Source organism: Sorex araneus, chromosome 6 (genome assembly GCF_027595985.1).
Source record: "Sorex araneus isolate mSorAra2 chromosome 6, mSorAra2.pri, whole genome shotgun sequence".
Classification (NCBI taxonomy): Eukaryota; Metazoa; Chordata; class Mammalia; order Eulipotyphla; family Soricidae; genus Sorex; species Sorex araneus.
The window spans coordinates 128,363,821-128,377,951 of NC_073307.1; the positions used below are offsets into that span (position 1 = coordinate 128,363,821).

A 14,131-nucleotide genomic window follows, 5' to 3' on the forward strand; every position below is an offset into this window, starting at 1 on the left:
AACTGTTATTCAGGTTAAATATCCTTTGGGAGAGTGGAGAAGGCAGAATGAGCAAACTGAGAAAGATAAAATGAAGTGATATATTAAAATGAGCTTTAAAAATTAATAAGCTTGATGATAATAAAAGGACTGATATTTTTAACATGGAAAAATAAAATTATCATCCCCGGTTACTCCTCCAGAGTGTCAAGAATTGTGAAAAGATGACAGGCTTCATCTTATCTAGAGCAAAAGAGAAGAAACCGAGGTTGTCCCATCACTTCTTTTGCAATTAAAATTAAAATGCAATTTAAAATAGACCTCAAATTCACTGCCAAAGATATTGTATTTGTACATCCCTTTCAAATCATGATATGAAAAAATAATCAATCTCTTACATACAACCTCCAAATTAATGGAATTTTTATTTCCTTTCAAGTCATTAAGGTTCTAAACTGAACTCTCATCATCAGATTATAGTGATATGATGGAAGACCAAATGTCAAAGACCTCAGTTCTCAGAGGCTATTTGGCATTGGTTATGAAAAGATATTCATAAAGCTGATTTGCAGCTAAAAATGAGGCAAGAGAACAAACCACTTTATCAAATGGTTAATCAAAAAGAGTATGATTACCATGATAATTTCTCCTACATATCAAGATACACACATGCAAGTGCCTCACACAGCCCCCTAAGCCATAACCTTGATTTTGTAGTGTGACTATGTGTGTTTTAGTTAATCTGTATTATTTGGGTGAGGGTTTAGCTCAATAGATGCAAACCCTTGGATGCCGGGATTTATTTCTTATGTTTTGAATTTCTTCCACCAGTTATTTTTGATATGCTACTCAACAAGTAGATCAACGGGGTATAGAAACTGCAGTATGAATTAAAGTGTTAGATGAATAAGGGAGCATTTTGATAACAGACATCAGCCATAGTCTGCTTCCAAGGAGAAGAGATAGAGCAAAGGGGTGATAAGAGCAGATGTGATGGGTAGATGGAGGAATAAAATTAAATATTTTCAACTCCATCTCAATAAGCTTATCCAGAGCTGGAACAATAGTACAGCAAGTAGGGCTTGTGTCTTGCATGTGATAAACACAGATTTGATCCCCAGCATCCCATATAATACCCCAAACAGTCAGGAGTAACCCCTGAGCATCCCTGGGTGTTCCTATCCCTAATCCTCCCATAAAATAAGTTAATCTTAAACTCCGGTAGTGACAACCACGTTCCACTACCTTCAGCATATAAACTCATCTACTGGACCTGGTCCAGAGACTCATATCAAATCTGAAAAGAGATCAATTAGATGCAAAATTTTCTCAGATACCCAGCACTGGCTTTCAGAGTGATCTCTAGAAGGTAATAGGCCAAATTCTCTGGCTACCAAAGCCCCGCACCCACATTCACACCCCAGTAGCAGCTGCCAGGCTTCCAGCTGCAATACCCAGTGAAATAATCAGTAGATTCTGGAGCAACATCTCCAATCTCAGTAGGAGCACACAGATTGGTTGGGAATATAACTGAGAAGACAACTAATCTCGACTAACAAAAAACATTGACACAGAAGGCTTAACTAGCAACAACAGCTTAGTAAACCTCCAGATGTGACTTAATGTTCCCATGATGATATATAGCAATTTTCATTTTTTTTACTGAAGTATTTTGTGATCATTCCATTAGTTATTAAATGGTAACAAACAATATAAATTAAATTACTGTGGGCCTGTAGGGAAGGCTTGATTGGTGGTTGATAAATGGAGACAATCGTGGATGGAAGGGAAGAGTGATAGTGGGATTGGTGTTGAAATACTGAATGCCTATAAGAAATCATTGTAAACAACTTTGTAAATCATGGTGTTTAAATAAAGGGAATTTTTTTAAGTAACGTATCTTGTAAATGATAAGAAGGAATAAGAGAAGCAGGACTGTCAAATGACATAAAAATAGCCATTTTAAGATTAATCCATATAAGGTATCAGAATTAAAAAATAAAATAAAGGCATTAAGAGTTTTTAAATTAATTAATTTTACTTTATTCACTGTATCACTGTATCACTATCATCCCGTTGATCATCGATTTGCTCAAGCAGGCACCAGTAACATCTCCAACCATCCTAGACTGGAGATTTTAGCAGCCTCTCTTTACTCATCCTTTATGAGTAAATTTTACTTTATTATAATTACTAGATATCCAAATTTGTTTTTACTTTTTATTTCTACATCTATGCTTTATACTTGCTCTCTTTTTTTCACATAAATCATTTTTTATGTCTAAATTCTACCAGTCCACTTTGATTTGTTTATTTAAATGATTTTCAAAATTTTCTAGACTAGTCATATATACTTTCTTTATTCTATGTTCATTAATTCTAACATGCTGTTTTTGACAGTCAAATATTTTCTCACTTGTATTTGTACCTGGAATTCTCCCTCCAGACAATATTTGCATCTTTTACCTACAATAACTGAAATTCATCATTGAAATTCAACTCCCTCAATAATACTCCTTAATATGATAGTCTCAGGATCAGTTACTCTAGATGGCTAGTAGTTCAAGGTTAAATAACCTAATTTTAGTATCATTATCAGCTCCATCAAATAATGGTTAAACACATTCTTCTCTACTTATCATGTTGCTGTTTTCCGTTGGGGCCTCTACCCCGCTTGTTCATCCTGGTTCTATGCATAGGGATCACTCCTGGTGAGCTTAGTGACCACGGAGGGTGCCCAGAATTGAATCCAGGTTAGAAACATATAAGGCATGTGCTTTATTCACTGTACTATCACTCTGCCTCTGGTCTACTCTCATTTAATACCAACCCCAATAATTCATATTGCATTTTTTTTATCACAGAGCTTATTTTCTTACTGGAAGAAAGAATTTTGGGTGGTCCTAAAAACTATTTTAAAAGCCAAGTCATATATTCCAAAAGCCTGTTATATTTAGTATCTAGCTTCCCTTCTATTGACTTGTTTGTTAGTTTGAATTTTTAGATCACTCCCATGGTGGTTCAGGAGTTCTCTTGGCTTCGTTCTCAGTAGGTTCTCCAAGTAGTGACTGGGAGGACATGGCAGTCAACAGGCTAGAATCTGGGCCTCCTCAATGCCCCAGTTCACATAACTGTCTCCCTGGCTCCCTATCTTTCTATCTGCAGCTAAGCTGCCACATAGGTGTGAGGGCAGGAACCTATTTTTTAACCTAGATAGAAGGTTGTGTTTGCATCTGGTGTAGGGATACAATAATAATAATTAAATGGGGAAATTAATATAAAATTGTATTGCACTGGAATGGTTGAAGTTTTCTAGTATAACAATGAGGGAAATGTGAAACTTTAGTTGTATGGTATCATCATACATAAATGCATATTTTTAGAGCATGGATAAATATATATAATTCTGTGGCATGTGATGCATTATTATAATTTATCAATTACTCTTTTTTTCTCTAGAGAAAAAGTGTCTGGAAATCAATACTATACTTGTAAAGAGTTGCTGTCATTTCCCCAATATGGTACCAATGACCCAGATAAATATACTTTTCCACTGCAAGTCATAACAAACAGTAGGTACTCAATGAAATGTTTGCGAATTTATATAAACTGTAACATTTATATAAATATGCTACTGACATCCACCAGGTTCCTTTCTTCAAAACTAAAGATGTGTAAACATTATATATTCAAAAACAAAAGATAAGAACAAGCTCTGAAATCCTCAAGTTTATAAATAGCAGCTAATTTGGATCAATCTTGAACATTATTTTATATTCTCAGCAAGTATAGAGAAAAAACTATTCTATATGTAACCTAGAATCACTGTTAATTTTTTTTTCTGATAAATCACATACAGTGAGCTATCTTTGATTAAAAAAAAGATAATCCTTTAATTTACTTTTTTCACTGCATCTCTCATAATAATGGTGTTTTTGAATGAACAGAGTCCAAATTCTACTTAGTGGGTGCTAGAAAAGAACATTTTTTAATAAAACAATAACATTTTCCTTAAAAAACTGTGATAAACATGCCTGCATACTTCTATTTAACACAGGAATAGCAATTTATGCTATCATTAGCTGCCCTATAGGAGATTTTCCTTAATCCCTATTAGAAGAGAGTGGAAAATTATTTTCCACAGCTAGATACATACCAGGGTGCAGTAGAATGTGCAAACAATTCCTGTTGCAAACACAGAGCCCCAGAGATCAAACCCAGTCACTATGAAAGAAAAAAATGCATATTTAAATAATTTTTTTAGAAACTAGCTTCATGAAGAATAGTTTTTTTGTTTTGGCAAGAAAATTAAAATCAGATAACAGGTTTTCATTTATTATATTTTCTTATCAAAATTATCCATCTCATTATGAATATGTTATTACACTGCTATAACTCAATCTAGTCCACTAATTTCTTGTATGTTAGAAGCCAAGTTTTCTCTCCTAATTCTGGACCTTTCAACTTTGCCCAACTGTGTCTGTTGTTGCTTTTCTTTTCTTTAAAAAGTTAAAAAATAACAACTTCATTATTATTGTAAATTATGATACCTCAATTTTTAAAAAATTAAATTTAAAATTAAAAAATCAAACATCTCATACAAGAGTTACTCTGTATACTTTGATTTTCTGTTTATAAAACATTTTTTATTTTGCAAGAAAATATACAAATAAAAAGCTTAGCAGCTACTTTATGCAGTAGGCAGAAATATCGTACAATATTTCTAAATATATAAGCACATGTCATGATTAAATTTAATGCTATGGAATTTCAGTAGTATAGATATCATTATGAAATTTAAGGCTCTTGTGGGTTTCCTCTATTTTATGTTTCTAGAATTCTGTCCTTCCTAAAATATCAAGTATAGACCATAAATATTTTATTAGAAGCATATTTTGTCATTGTGCTCAAGTTATTTATTCCATAGAATCACCTAGACATGACAATATATTATAAATTTTGTAATGGCTGTGTATGCATAATGCCAAAATTGCCCTCATCTCAATGGTTTGGAAAAAAAAGAAAGCAAACTGGGTACTGGAACTCTGTGAGAAAAATAATAAACAATATTTCTTTCAATGCTCTATAGCTTTGGATAGAGCATGGAATAGAGCATTTGGGGGGTGTCCCAAGCAACACTCAGGGTACTGGGGGATGCCCCTGGCCATATTCAGTCAACTATGCCAGATGGTTCAGTGGATGGCCCCAGAAATACAATAAGGCCATTAATACAATGTACCCAGCAATACCTCGACATTCAGAGCTATACCCAGCAGTGCTAAAGGCAGAAGGGAGAGGAAGCATGCGCTGCAGATCAAACTTAGGGTCTCAAACATGGAAGTGAAAGCTTCCCCCCTTTGAGATATCTTCCTAACTCCATTCATGGTTATTTTCCAAAGTCTTATGTTATGACTTCTTCAGCAAGTCACAGTCACTTGACTACAGTTTTATATCCTCAACAAAATATTCCACATGTATTTCTCAAGGTGAGAATCAGACATAAAAGTGGTAGAGGCACCCAGGGGAGTTTCTATAACTCACCTTGATTGAGAGCAAGAGCCGGAGCATACACAACCACTCCTGTGTAAAGAATCTGATAGAGAAACATGAATCAGATGATCAGTAAAAAAAAGGGTAACGTGGAAAATAAAGCTACGTGGTAATTTCCTTATTTCTGCCAAGAAAATTTCTTAAAATGTTTCCTTCAACTAGTTCATCAAGCATTTCATTCCAATCTTCTCCAATTTTGATATCATTGACTATCATAACTAATTTGGCATTTATAGGTATGATATGGAAGATGAGAATTGGACATTTAGGATTGTTGTGAATTTTGAGATTTTATAGCTAGATTTTGCATAAATATATAGTATAAAAACATTGCATGAGGGAAAAACAAGCACGAAAAGATGTGAATCTGTAACTGTACCCTCACTGTGACTCACTAAAAATAAATAAATAAATAAATTTTTAAAAATATGGTTGTTTCAAAAGTTATTTATATTACATAGATTCCCAAATATGTGTATAAATAATAATGCCAGTGGTACACATGTTAAACAAAGCAATAAAATATTTTTTAAATATTTATCTCTCTTCTTTTAACTGTACAAATAGTTTTGGGCATGAAATGTTCTCTGGTGATTCATTCATTTTTTAAATGCTTAACCGAGTTGAACTTCAAATAGGCATTTCGTTCAAAATTGGTTAAGGCAATCTTCAAAAACCAGATTTCCTGCTTTCCTATTTTTATTTTCAGGACATTCCAATTTGTTCTCTCTCTCTTCTTTTGGGTGTTGTGGTTTGCAACAGGGGCATTGAGTGACCATCGTGTTCAGTCTCTAGTCTATTTTCAGCACGCATCTCCCTCCCCGCGAATGAGCGCATGATCGCCATTCACAACAACAATATTGTTTTGAAAGATGTATCCTTGGGATCAGGGGAAAATTTTTTCATAGTCAGCATATTTGCCTGTAATTGCATAAATTGTCCCTGAGATAAACAAAACTGTTCACACTGTTAATTCTTACCGTCTGCACAATGTAGATGACTGTTGCCGCATAGCGAACTGGTTTGTTGAATCGGAGTTGTAAGTACTAGAAAGAACACAGAGAAAGATATGCAAGAGTGAGTGTCACATGAGATCTGCTCCTTTGTTAAGTATTCCTCTCTCTGAGTAGATTTACAATCTTATAAATGTGCTTAGATTTATAATGTTATTTTTTACCATATTACACTTGAGACAATCAGAAAAATATAGATGGTTGAAATTAAAAGAATATAAGAAAGTTCTGTTATTGTTCATGTATCTTATGGTGTTCAGAGGTGATAATGGGGCTAATGAAATAAAATTCACTTTCTACCAAGGTGTTTTCTGTTGGATACTCTAAAGAATTCTTATGTTCTCTTTTCTTTTGATTTATCTTTTCTTCTTTTTCTTTGATTTTTCCTTTTTTCTTTACTTCTTCCTTCTCTTATCTTATTTTCCCTCTCTCCCTCTCTCCTTTCCTTCCTCCCTCACTCCCTCTCCTTTCCTCCCTCCCTCCCTCCTTCCTTCCTTCCCTTCCTCCCTCCCTCCCTCCCTCCCTCCCTCCCTCCCTTCCTCCCTTCCTTCCTTCCTTCCTTCCTTCCTTCCTTCCTTCCTTCCTTCCTTCCTTCCTTCCTTCCTTCCTTCCTTCCTTCCTTCCTTCCTTCCTTCCTTCCTTCCTTCCTTCCTTCCTCCTGTTTTTCCTTCCTTCCTTGTGGTACTCAGTAGACCTGGGGCCCAAGAGTGATTCTTGCCCTTCCAGACTGACAGCTGAATGCAAAGGCCCAAGACTGCACTGCTACTCAGGAATTACCCAGGTAACCCTAATATTGCTGGGTTCTCCAGTACCACATTCAGTGGTGGTTGAATGTCTCCAGAACTGCATACAGCAGAAGTCTTGATCAGACAGACCCAAACTCACAACCCTAAGCCAAGTAGACTGAAACGCAGTTGCTCATAGTCAAAAATATTCTTAAAAGTACACCTTTTACTAACGTCTTTTTCTTTCACAGTGTATTTCTTGCTTAACCACAGATCCTTAATGGAATTACTCCCCATTAAAATGTCTTGCCATTAACCACCTGTCTCAGGACTTGCTTCTTACGAAAGACAACTTAAGGCCATATGTTTTTCAAATTAGTGTGAGATCTTTTCCTTTTGGCATAAGACTTCTTTCCCCATCACATACAGAACCCAGTTTAGTCTAGTGGAAAATAATAACAAGTTTAGTGAGGTTAAGTTCTCTTATTTCCATTTCCTTATAACTGAAATCTTCTGTTCAATTTACTAATTTATGGCAAATAAGTAAATCTGAGTCATCTAAGTACATAGATGTAAGATCAATAGAAGAATGTAAGATCAATAGAAGAATAACCTTTCTTACATACACAATTGAGTCCAAGTGAAATAGTTGATTTCTATAATGGAAAGCATATAAAATATCAGGTTTAAGAAATCTATTTTGATGGGGGCTGGAGCGATAGCACAGCGGGTAGGGCGTTTCCCTTGCATGCGGCCGACCCGGGTCCGATTCCCAGCATCCTATATTTCCCCTGAGCACTGCTAGGGGTAATCCCTGAGTGCAGAGCTAAGAGTAACCTCTGAGCATCGCCGGGTGTGACCCAAAAAGAAAAAAAAAACAAAAACAAAAAGAAATTTATTTTGAGATGGTATGCCAAACAGAAGTAGATAACTGATGTGAAAATTGGTAATAGAAGGCCAAAGCATAGTATAGTGGGTAGGTCACTTGCTGTATATACAGCTTTTTCAGGCTTGATCCCTGGCATTTTATATAGTCCCATGAGTTTGCTAGGGGCACAGAACCAAGAGTAAGTCCTGAGCATCACTGGGTGTTACCCAATTTTTTTTAAAGGAGAAAGAAAAAATAAGTAGAGTAATGTAATAATACCTCAAAATATGAGTCATTGGATTTCAGACTGGATGACACATAAAATAAATAAAACTGGATAAAGAAACTGACAGAAATATGGAAAAGGTCTGTTTCTTCTAACTCCTCATTTAGTTCCACTAAATTCAGTAAGTTAAGTCAAACTAGAGAAACAGTATGGAGAAAAAATTGTGAAAAATAAAAAAGAACTGGCTCAGCAATTAAACTTTTGTAATTGTGATTTGAATTTTGCCATTATCTCAGTATGTCATCTAAACCTCTGGTTTCTCATCCAAGAAGTAAAAAAGAATATGCCAACTCCATCAGTCTTATCTAGAGAAATGCACTGAACCATGATTTCAATGTATTCACTGACTCGCTTAATGGACATCTTTGATGTGTATAGTTACTACCCCAGTCAAAATACAAATAAAAGCCCTATAGAAAGCTTTTATGTTTCATGTCTGCTTTAAGGACATCACAGGTAATATTTTCTTTCTAAATATATTATTGTTCAAACCCTAAAACCTTCTTTACACACATTTATTTTTATTTCAGGACATAGTAAATCTACTTCTTATTTAGGTTCAAATCCAAATAATATTAGTCCAACCTTTCTCCTTTCTTGTGCCAAAATATCAAACTATTAAAGTAATTCTGGCACTCAAGTATTCTCAAAACATACCCATTTGTTTCATCTGCCCTCTAACTCTAACTCCATCATCTTTTGCCTTGATAACAGCAATATCCATTTTTCTGGACATCTCGCTTCAGCAGTCAAAAGCCTATAATCACTCTCAACATAAACCTAGAGAAATACTCTCCAAATATAAATTATACCATGCTTCTATTCTGCCCAAACACTGAAATGGTCTCACCTAGAGTAAAAGAAAATTTTTTTAATTATTTAAAAGGCCTCATAGCCTTGGAAACATTGATTTAGACCCTACCAGATTTTTCACACATTAATTTGCAAAATTATTTATAGTATCTTTTACTATGCAAAACTAAAGATCAAATTGCTGCACATAATAATTTCTCAAATTAAGATATAATTCAACAATATGACAAATTTTAACTTAAAGGAAAATGAATAAAAATAATTTGCAAATCGTATGAAATCAATGGGCTGGAGCTATAGCACGGAGGATAAGGGGTTTGACATGCATGTGGCCGACTCAGGTTCGATTCCTTCACCCCTCTCGTAGTGCCTGGCAAGATACGGAGAGTATCTTGTCCACAGGGCAGATCCTGGCAAGCTACATGGGGCATATTCGATATGCCAAAAATAGTAACAACAGGTCTCACAATGGAGATGTTACTGGTGCCCGCTCAAGCAAATCGATGACAACCGGATGACAGTGATATAGTGACAGTGATTAAATCAATACTTTGTAATAGTAAAATCATAAAGCATTAACTAGAGCATTCTTTTAATGAAAATCTTATAAAATTATATTAAAGAAAAGTAAATAACTTAGAATTCATCTAGATTAAGAAGTACAATACAAAGGAAAGCAGGTAGACTTCAATTTATGGACTATTATTATCCAAGAAAAGATTAAATAGCGATCTGGATTCTTTAGTGAATGAAAAGATAAAGGAGGAAATAACATTAACTAGAAAATATTAAGTGACTAATAATAAATATTCAAGTAGAGATAATAAAAATGAATGATGCTGCAAATTAACCAAGATTAATTTAAAAATTGAATGTGAAACTGCCTCTTTGACATGGGACAGAATTATGATAAAATAATGCAGATGATGTATCTTAGACTGTAAATTTCAGTGCATTTGAAAGTTCTTAAAGCAGTTGACTACTGTCATATAATGCTTATCCCAAAACACATTTACTTAAAAGTCAAGGATTTATTAATTTTAATAAATTTGAGGATTGATTTCTCTGCTTGTGTTCCCATGACGCTATGTGGCTGCTATTACCTTGAAAGTTCAGAGATACCCTCACTCATATATCTGTCTGATGATAGGCATTTGCTATTGGCTGGGAGACTCCATTCTTTTAGGTGTCCACAAATGCTCCAGAATCTAGACCCGCTTAACTACCTTTATGGCAGAGCATTGAGAGATACATTCCCAGAGGTCAAAAAGAGAAGCTACAAGCTATGTGAGATTCACACACCTCATCTGGTGCCAAAAACAGTAACAACCAGTCTCACAATGAAGATGTTATTGGTGCCCGCTCGAGCAAATCAATGAGCAACGGGATGACAGTGATACAGTGACACAGTGATGGGACTTACATGCCACAAGTTATCTGGTACTTGCTTCCTCTTCCTAATCCCCAGTAATATCCCCAACTTCTTTGACAACTAAATTGCCCCATGAATATATAAAAAATTTCCTCTTGGAATGCTTGCCTTTAGACAATCTATTCTACTAAAAGATTTTAATATGTTACCAACCCAGTTCAATCTTTGAAACCCCATATAGTCCCCAAAGCCCCACCAGGATTGATACCTGAGTGGAGAGTCTGGAGTAATCCCTGAGTACAGACCAGGTGTAACCCCAAAACATCCTCTTTGTCTGGCACATACCCACCAGAACTGTAACTTTATGCATCCCTTCCCCACACACATGTGCAAGTCAAGCACCTTACCTGTCTTACTATCACTATGCCCCCTGACTAAATAACTTTTAAAACCTGGAATAATAAGTAATTTTGACTTCAGATTGAAAAATCAGAAACACACATATGTTAAGAAAATTCCTCTGCTATGATTTGTAAACCTAACTTACGATGTTGAATTAGAAAAAATAAGCATTTTCTCAGAGAAAGTGATATGCTATTTAGATATTAGACATTCAGATTCCACTTTAAATATTTTTCTGGAAAATGCCACTCTTTTTTTTTGGTTAGAATCATCATTCCTATTCTTGTGTCATTTAAAAGTTTCCTCCCATAAAAATATTTCTATGTTTAAAATAATATCATTTCCCACTAAAATTTAGAGTGCTGAAATCATAAGTTCAGTTATCTTATGAGAAGGACACAGGCAAGATAGGTTCTAAGAAGTCTTCATTCACTATAAAATACTCATTGGGATTTTTATCTGTGTCTGTTTTCTTCCCTGTATATGGACAACAGTCACATATATTCAACATGTTACCTGCACATTTTTCAGGAAAAATTATGTTAATAATATATATAATAACTTCAGCTTCTTTTCATTGATAACTCTTTACAATTTCCCTGTATTCTGTGTTTATGTGCTTATTATTTTAACACTAAAATAACCTTGTGAGACTGACTTTATTATTTCCATTCTTCAGGTATGTCTACCTTACAGCTTACATTTTTCTCACTAACATATTTCCCTGTAGTGAAATTTACTTTAAAAATTGAATTATCTTTAATCATTATGTTATAATCAAGATGATTTATTAAATAGATGGAATAAACAGGAATAAAATTTTTTTTAAGTATGAGAGTCAGAACAATAGTATGGTGGATAGAGTACTTGCTTTGCACTCAGCTGACCTGATTCTATTCCTAGCACCCCACTTTGTCTCCCCATCCCTACAGCAATAATCCTTGAGTACAGAGCCAGAAGTAAGCCCTGAATGACACAGGCTGTGCTCCCCCCCAAAAAAAAATTTGTCTTAGAAGAGGAAAGCAAAGCAACACATCCCAAATTAAATAAGGGTGTGGTTGTCTTACCTCATAAGTGCTGGTGATGCCAGATCTGTAGAACACGGGGAGAAAGAGCTCTGATGTACAAATGATAACAAATGTGTAGGCAATGAAGAAGAGTAGGAAGGATGCACCAAAGCGGTAGACCTCAGAAGGGGCTCCCAAGACAGTGACAGCTGACATGAAACTAGCTGTCAGAGATAGTGCTACGGGGCCAAAGCTCATTTGCCTTCCCCCAACTAAAAACTCCCGGGAAGATGCTTTTTTTCTCTCCTTGACAGCAAAAAACACTCCAATTCCAGAGGAAATAACAAAAAGGGCTGCAAAAACAACATAATCCCAAACTGCAAAGTTCTTCACCTCCATGCTGGGAAGTAAGGCACCAAAGAGTTTCTTTCTAGCAGGTCTCCAGAAAATGTTACTCCCCAAATAAAAATCAGTACAGCCAATACCTTTCCAAGAGAGGAAATCGTGATTCTACGAAGAGAAAGATGATCAGAGGCACTTGTGCATATCTTCAGACAAACAGATTGTACCCAGGGAAGATTGCAAAAGTTGATTTCAAAGAAATGCCTGGCAGTAGGGTTGGTACCAACAGTTGAAAACTTGACCCTGGCCTCTGTTCTCTCTACTAAAGCATATGCCGCAAAGAAAGAATTCAGATGCGTTCTGAAATGAATGTCAACCTGGGGAAGAATGCACTTGCCAGATAATTCACTCTTTTATCTATTAGGTTTTTTCAAATTATGGTTAAACATTATTTAGAAGCCTAGATGTGACACAAGTTGACCACCTCAGCATTATTAATTAGTGAAATGCAATCTGAAGAACACAAACACAGCCCTTAGTTCTATCTTTCTCCAAGTAAGGAAGGGTGGAGGAAGTGTGTGTGCAGTTGCTCAAGACACTAAGTGTGGAGAGAAAGCAAAGAATTAAGAATCAGGAGAACTTTGCTCATGTGAGCTCGATTGTGAGCTATGATATTGCTGACAAATTACTGAACCTCTCCAAACTTCAGGAACACAGGATAATAAGGTCTGCTGAGGCTGTTATGAATCAGGTTTTTTAAAAAAAATTTATGATTTTCTTTTTCCTGATTAGTATAATAAAATTTATATATATATACATATATATATATATATTTGGCTCATTGGCTATTATTTGTGCTTCTAGTAGAGCACTGTTAGTTTATTCTCTTTGGATTTTAAGTCTTAAAAGTCAATTGAAAAATTATTTGAAGTTCTCTGCTTCATCTTTTGCCTTTCCTTTTGACCATTAGCAAAACCCATACACAAAGCTAAATTATAGTTAAGACCATAACACATGAATAAATGCAAAGTTGTCTTTGCTCTTGTGAGATTCCTTGTTGATTGTTCTGCAAAATGTTCTTTCTGTAGTCCCTTACAGACTTTTGTCTAATTAGTTCACGTTTGTCCTCCTATCTAACAGGTGGTTTCATTCCCACCTCTACAAAGTCCACCTATCTAATCCTCAAACATAGTTTGTGCTTCGTTCTGTGAAATCTTCTTTATTCACATCCTTATCTCCCACCCTCCAACTTCTTTAGAGAGCAGCCACTTTTGGTTCTCTTCCTGTCTCTAAACATTATAGATGACCAATTCCCTTAATAGAGAGGCACAAGGTCAGAACCATAGGGGGCAATAAATAGTGACTGTTGAAAATAAGAAAAAAATTTTAAAAATTTATACTATTTAAAACTAGAAAAATTTACTATCTAATATGCTTATTTCTTTTGGCATCTGGATGGCTGGATAAATATTTGATTGGTTACTAAGTTTGAGTTGTTTTTCTTTCCCAACCTGTCAAGTGCTGTCTATGTCCTATTGTTAAAATCTTTCTCCAAATTCAGAGTTGATATGATCAGTCTTAATGGAAAACCATGTATTTTACTATTTAATATTTTACCTTAACCAATACCTTTATGGTAATAGAGATAGCATAGTAGGTAAAAACAAACAAACAAATAAACAAAACACCTTGCCTTGCAAGCAGCTAAGCCAAGTTCAATCACCAGTACCATAGATATAGACCCTAGAACACTGGCAGGTGTGATCTCTGTGTA

The 14,131-nt window shown here is 35.1% G+C and overlaps 1 protein-coding gene across 1 annotated transcript in view; it reads right to left on the minus strand.

Annotated features, from left to right (window-relative positions):
- SLC5A12 (solute carrier family 5 member 12) overlaps positions 1–12,414 on the minus strand; it is a 45,956-nt gene extending 33,542 nt beyond the window's left edge. The window contains exons 1-4 of the mRNA XM_004607857.2: positions 12,076–12,414; positions 6,510–6,575; positions 5,521–5,572; positions 4,136–4,203 (exon numbers count right to left, since the gene is read on the minus strand). Of these exons, the coding sequence (XP_004607914.2) occupies positions 4,136–4,203; positions 5,521–5,572; positions 6,510–6,575; positions 12,076–12,414 (525 nt within the window). The remainder of the gene's footprint in view (positions 1–4,135; positions 4,204–5,520; positions 5,573–6,509; positions 6,576–12,075) is intronic.
- Positions 12,415–14,131: the final 1,717 nt, after the last annotated feature.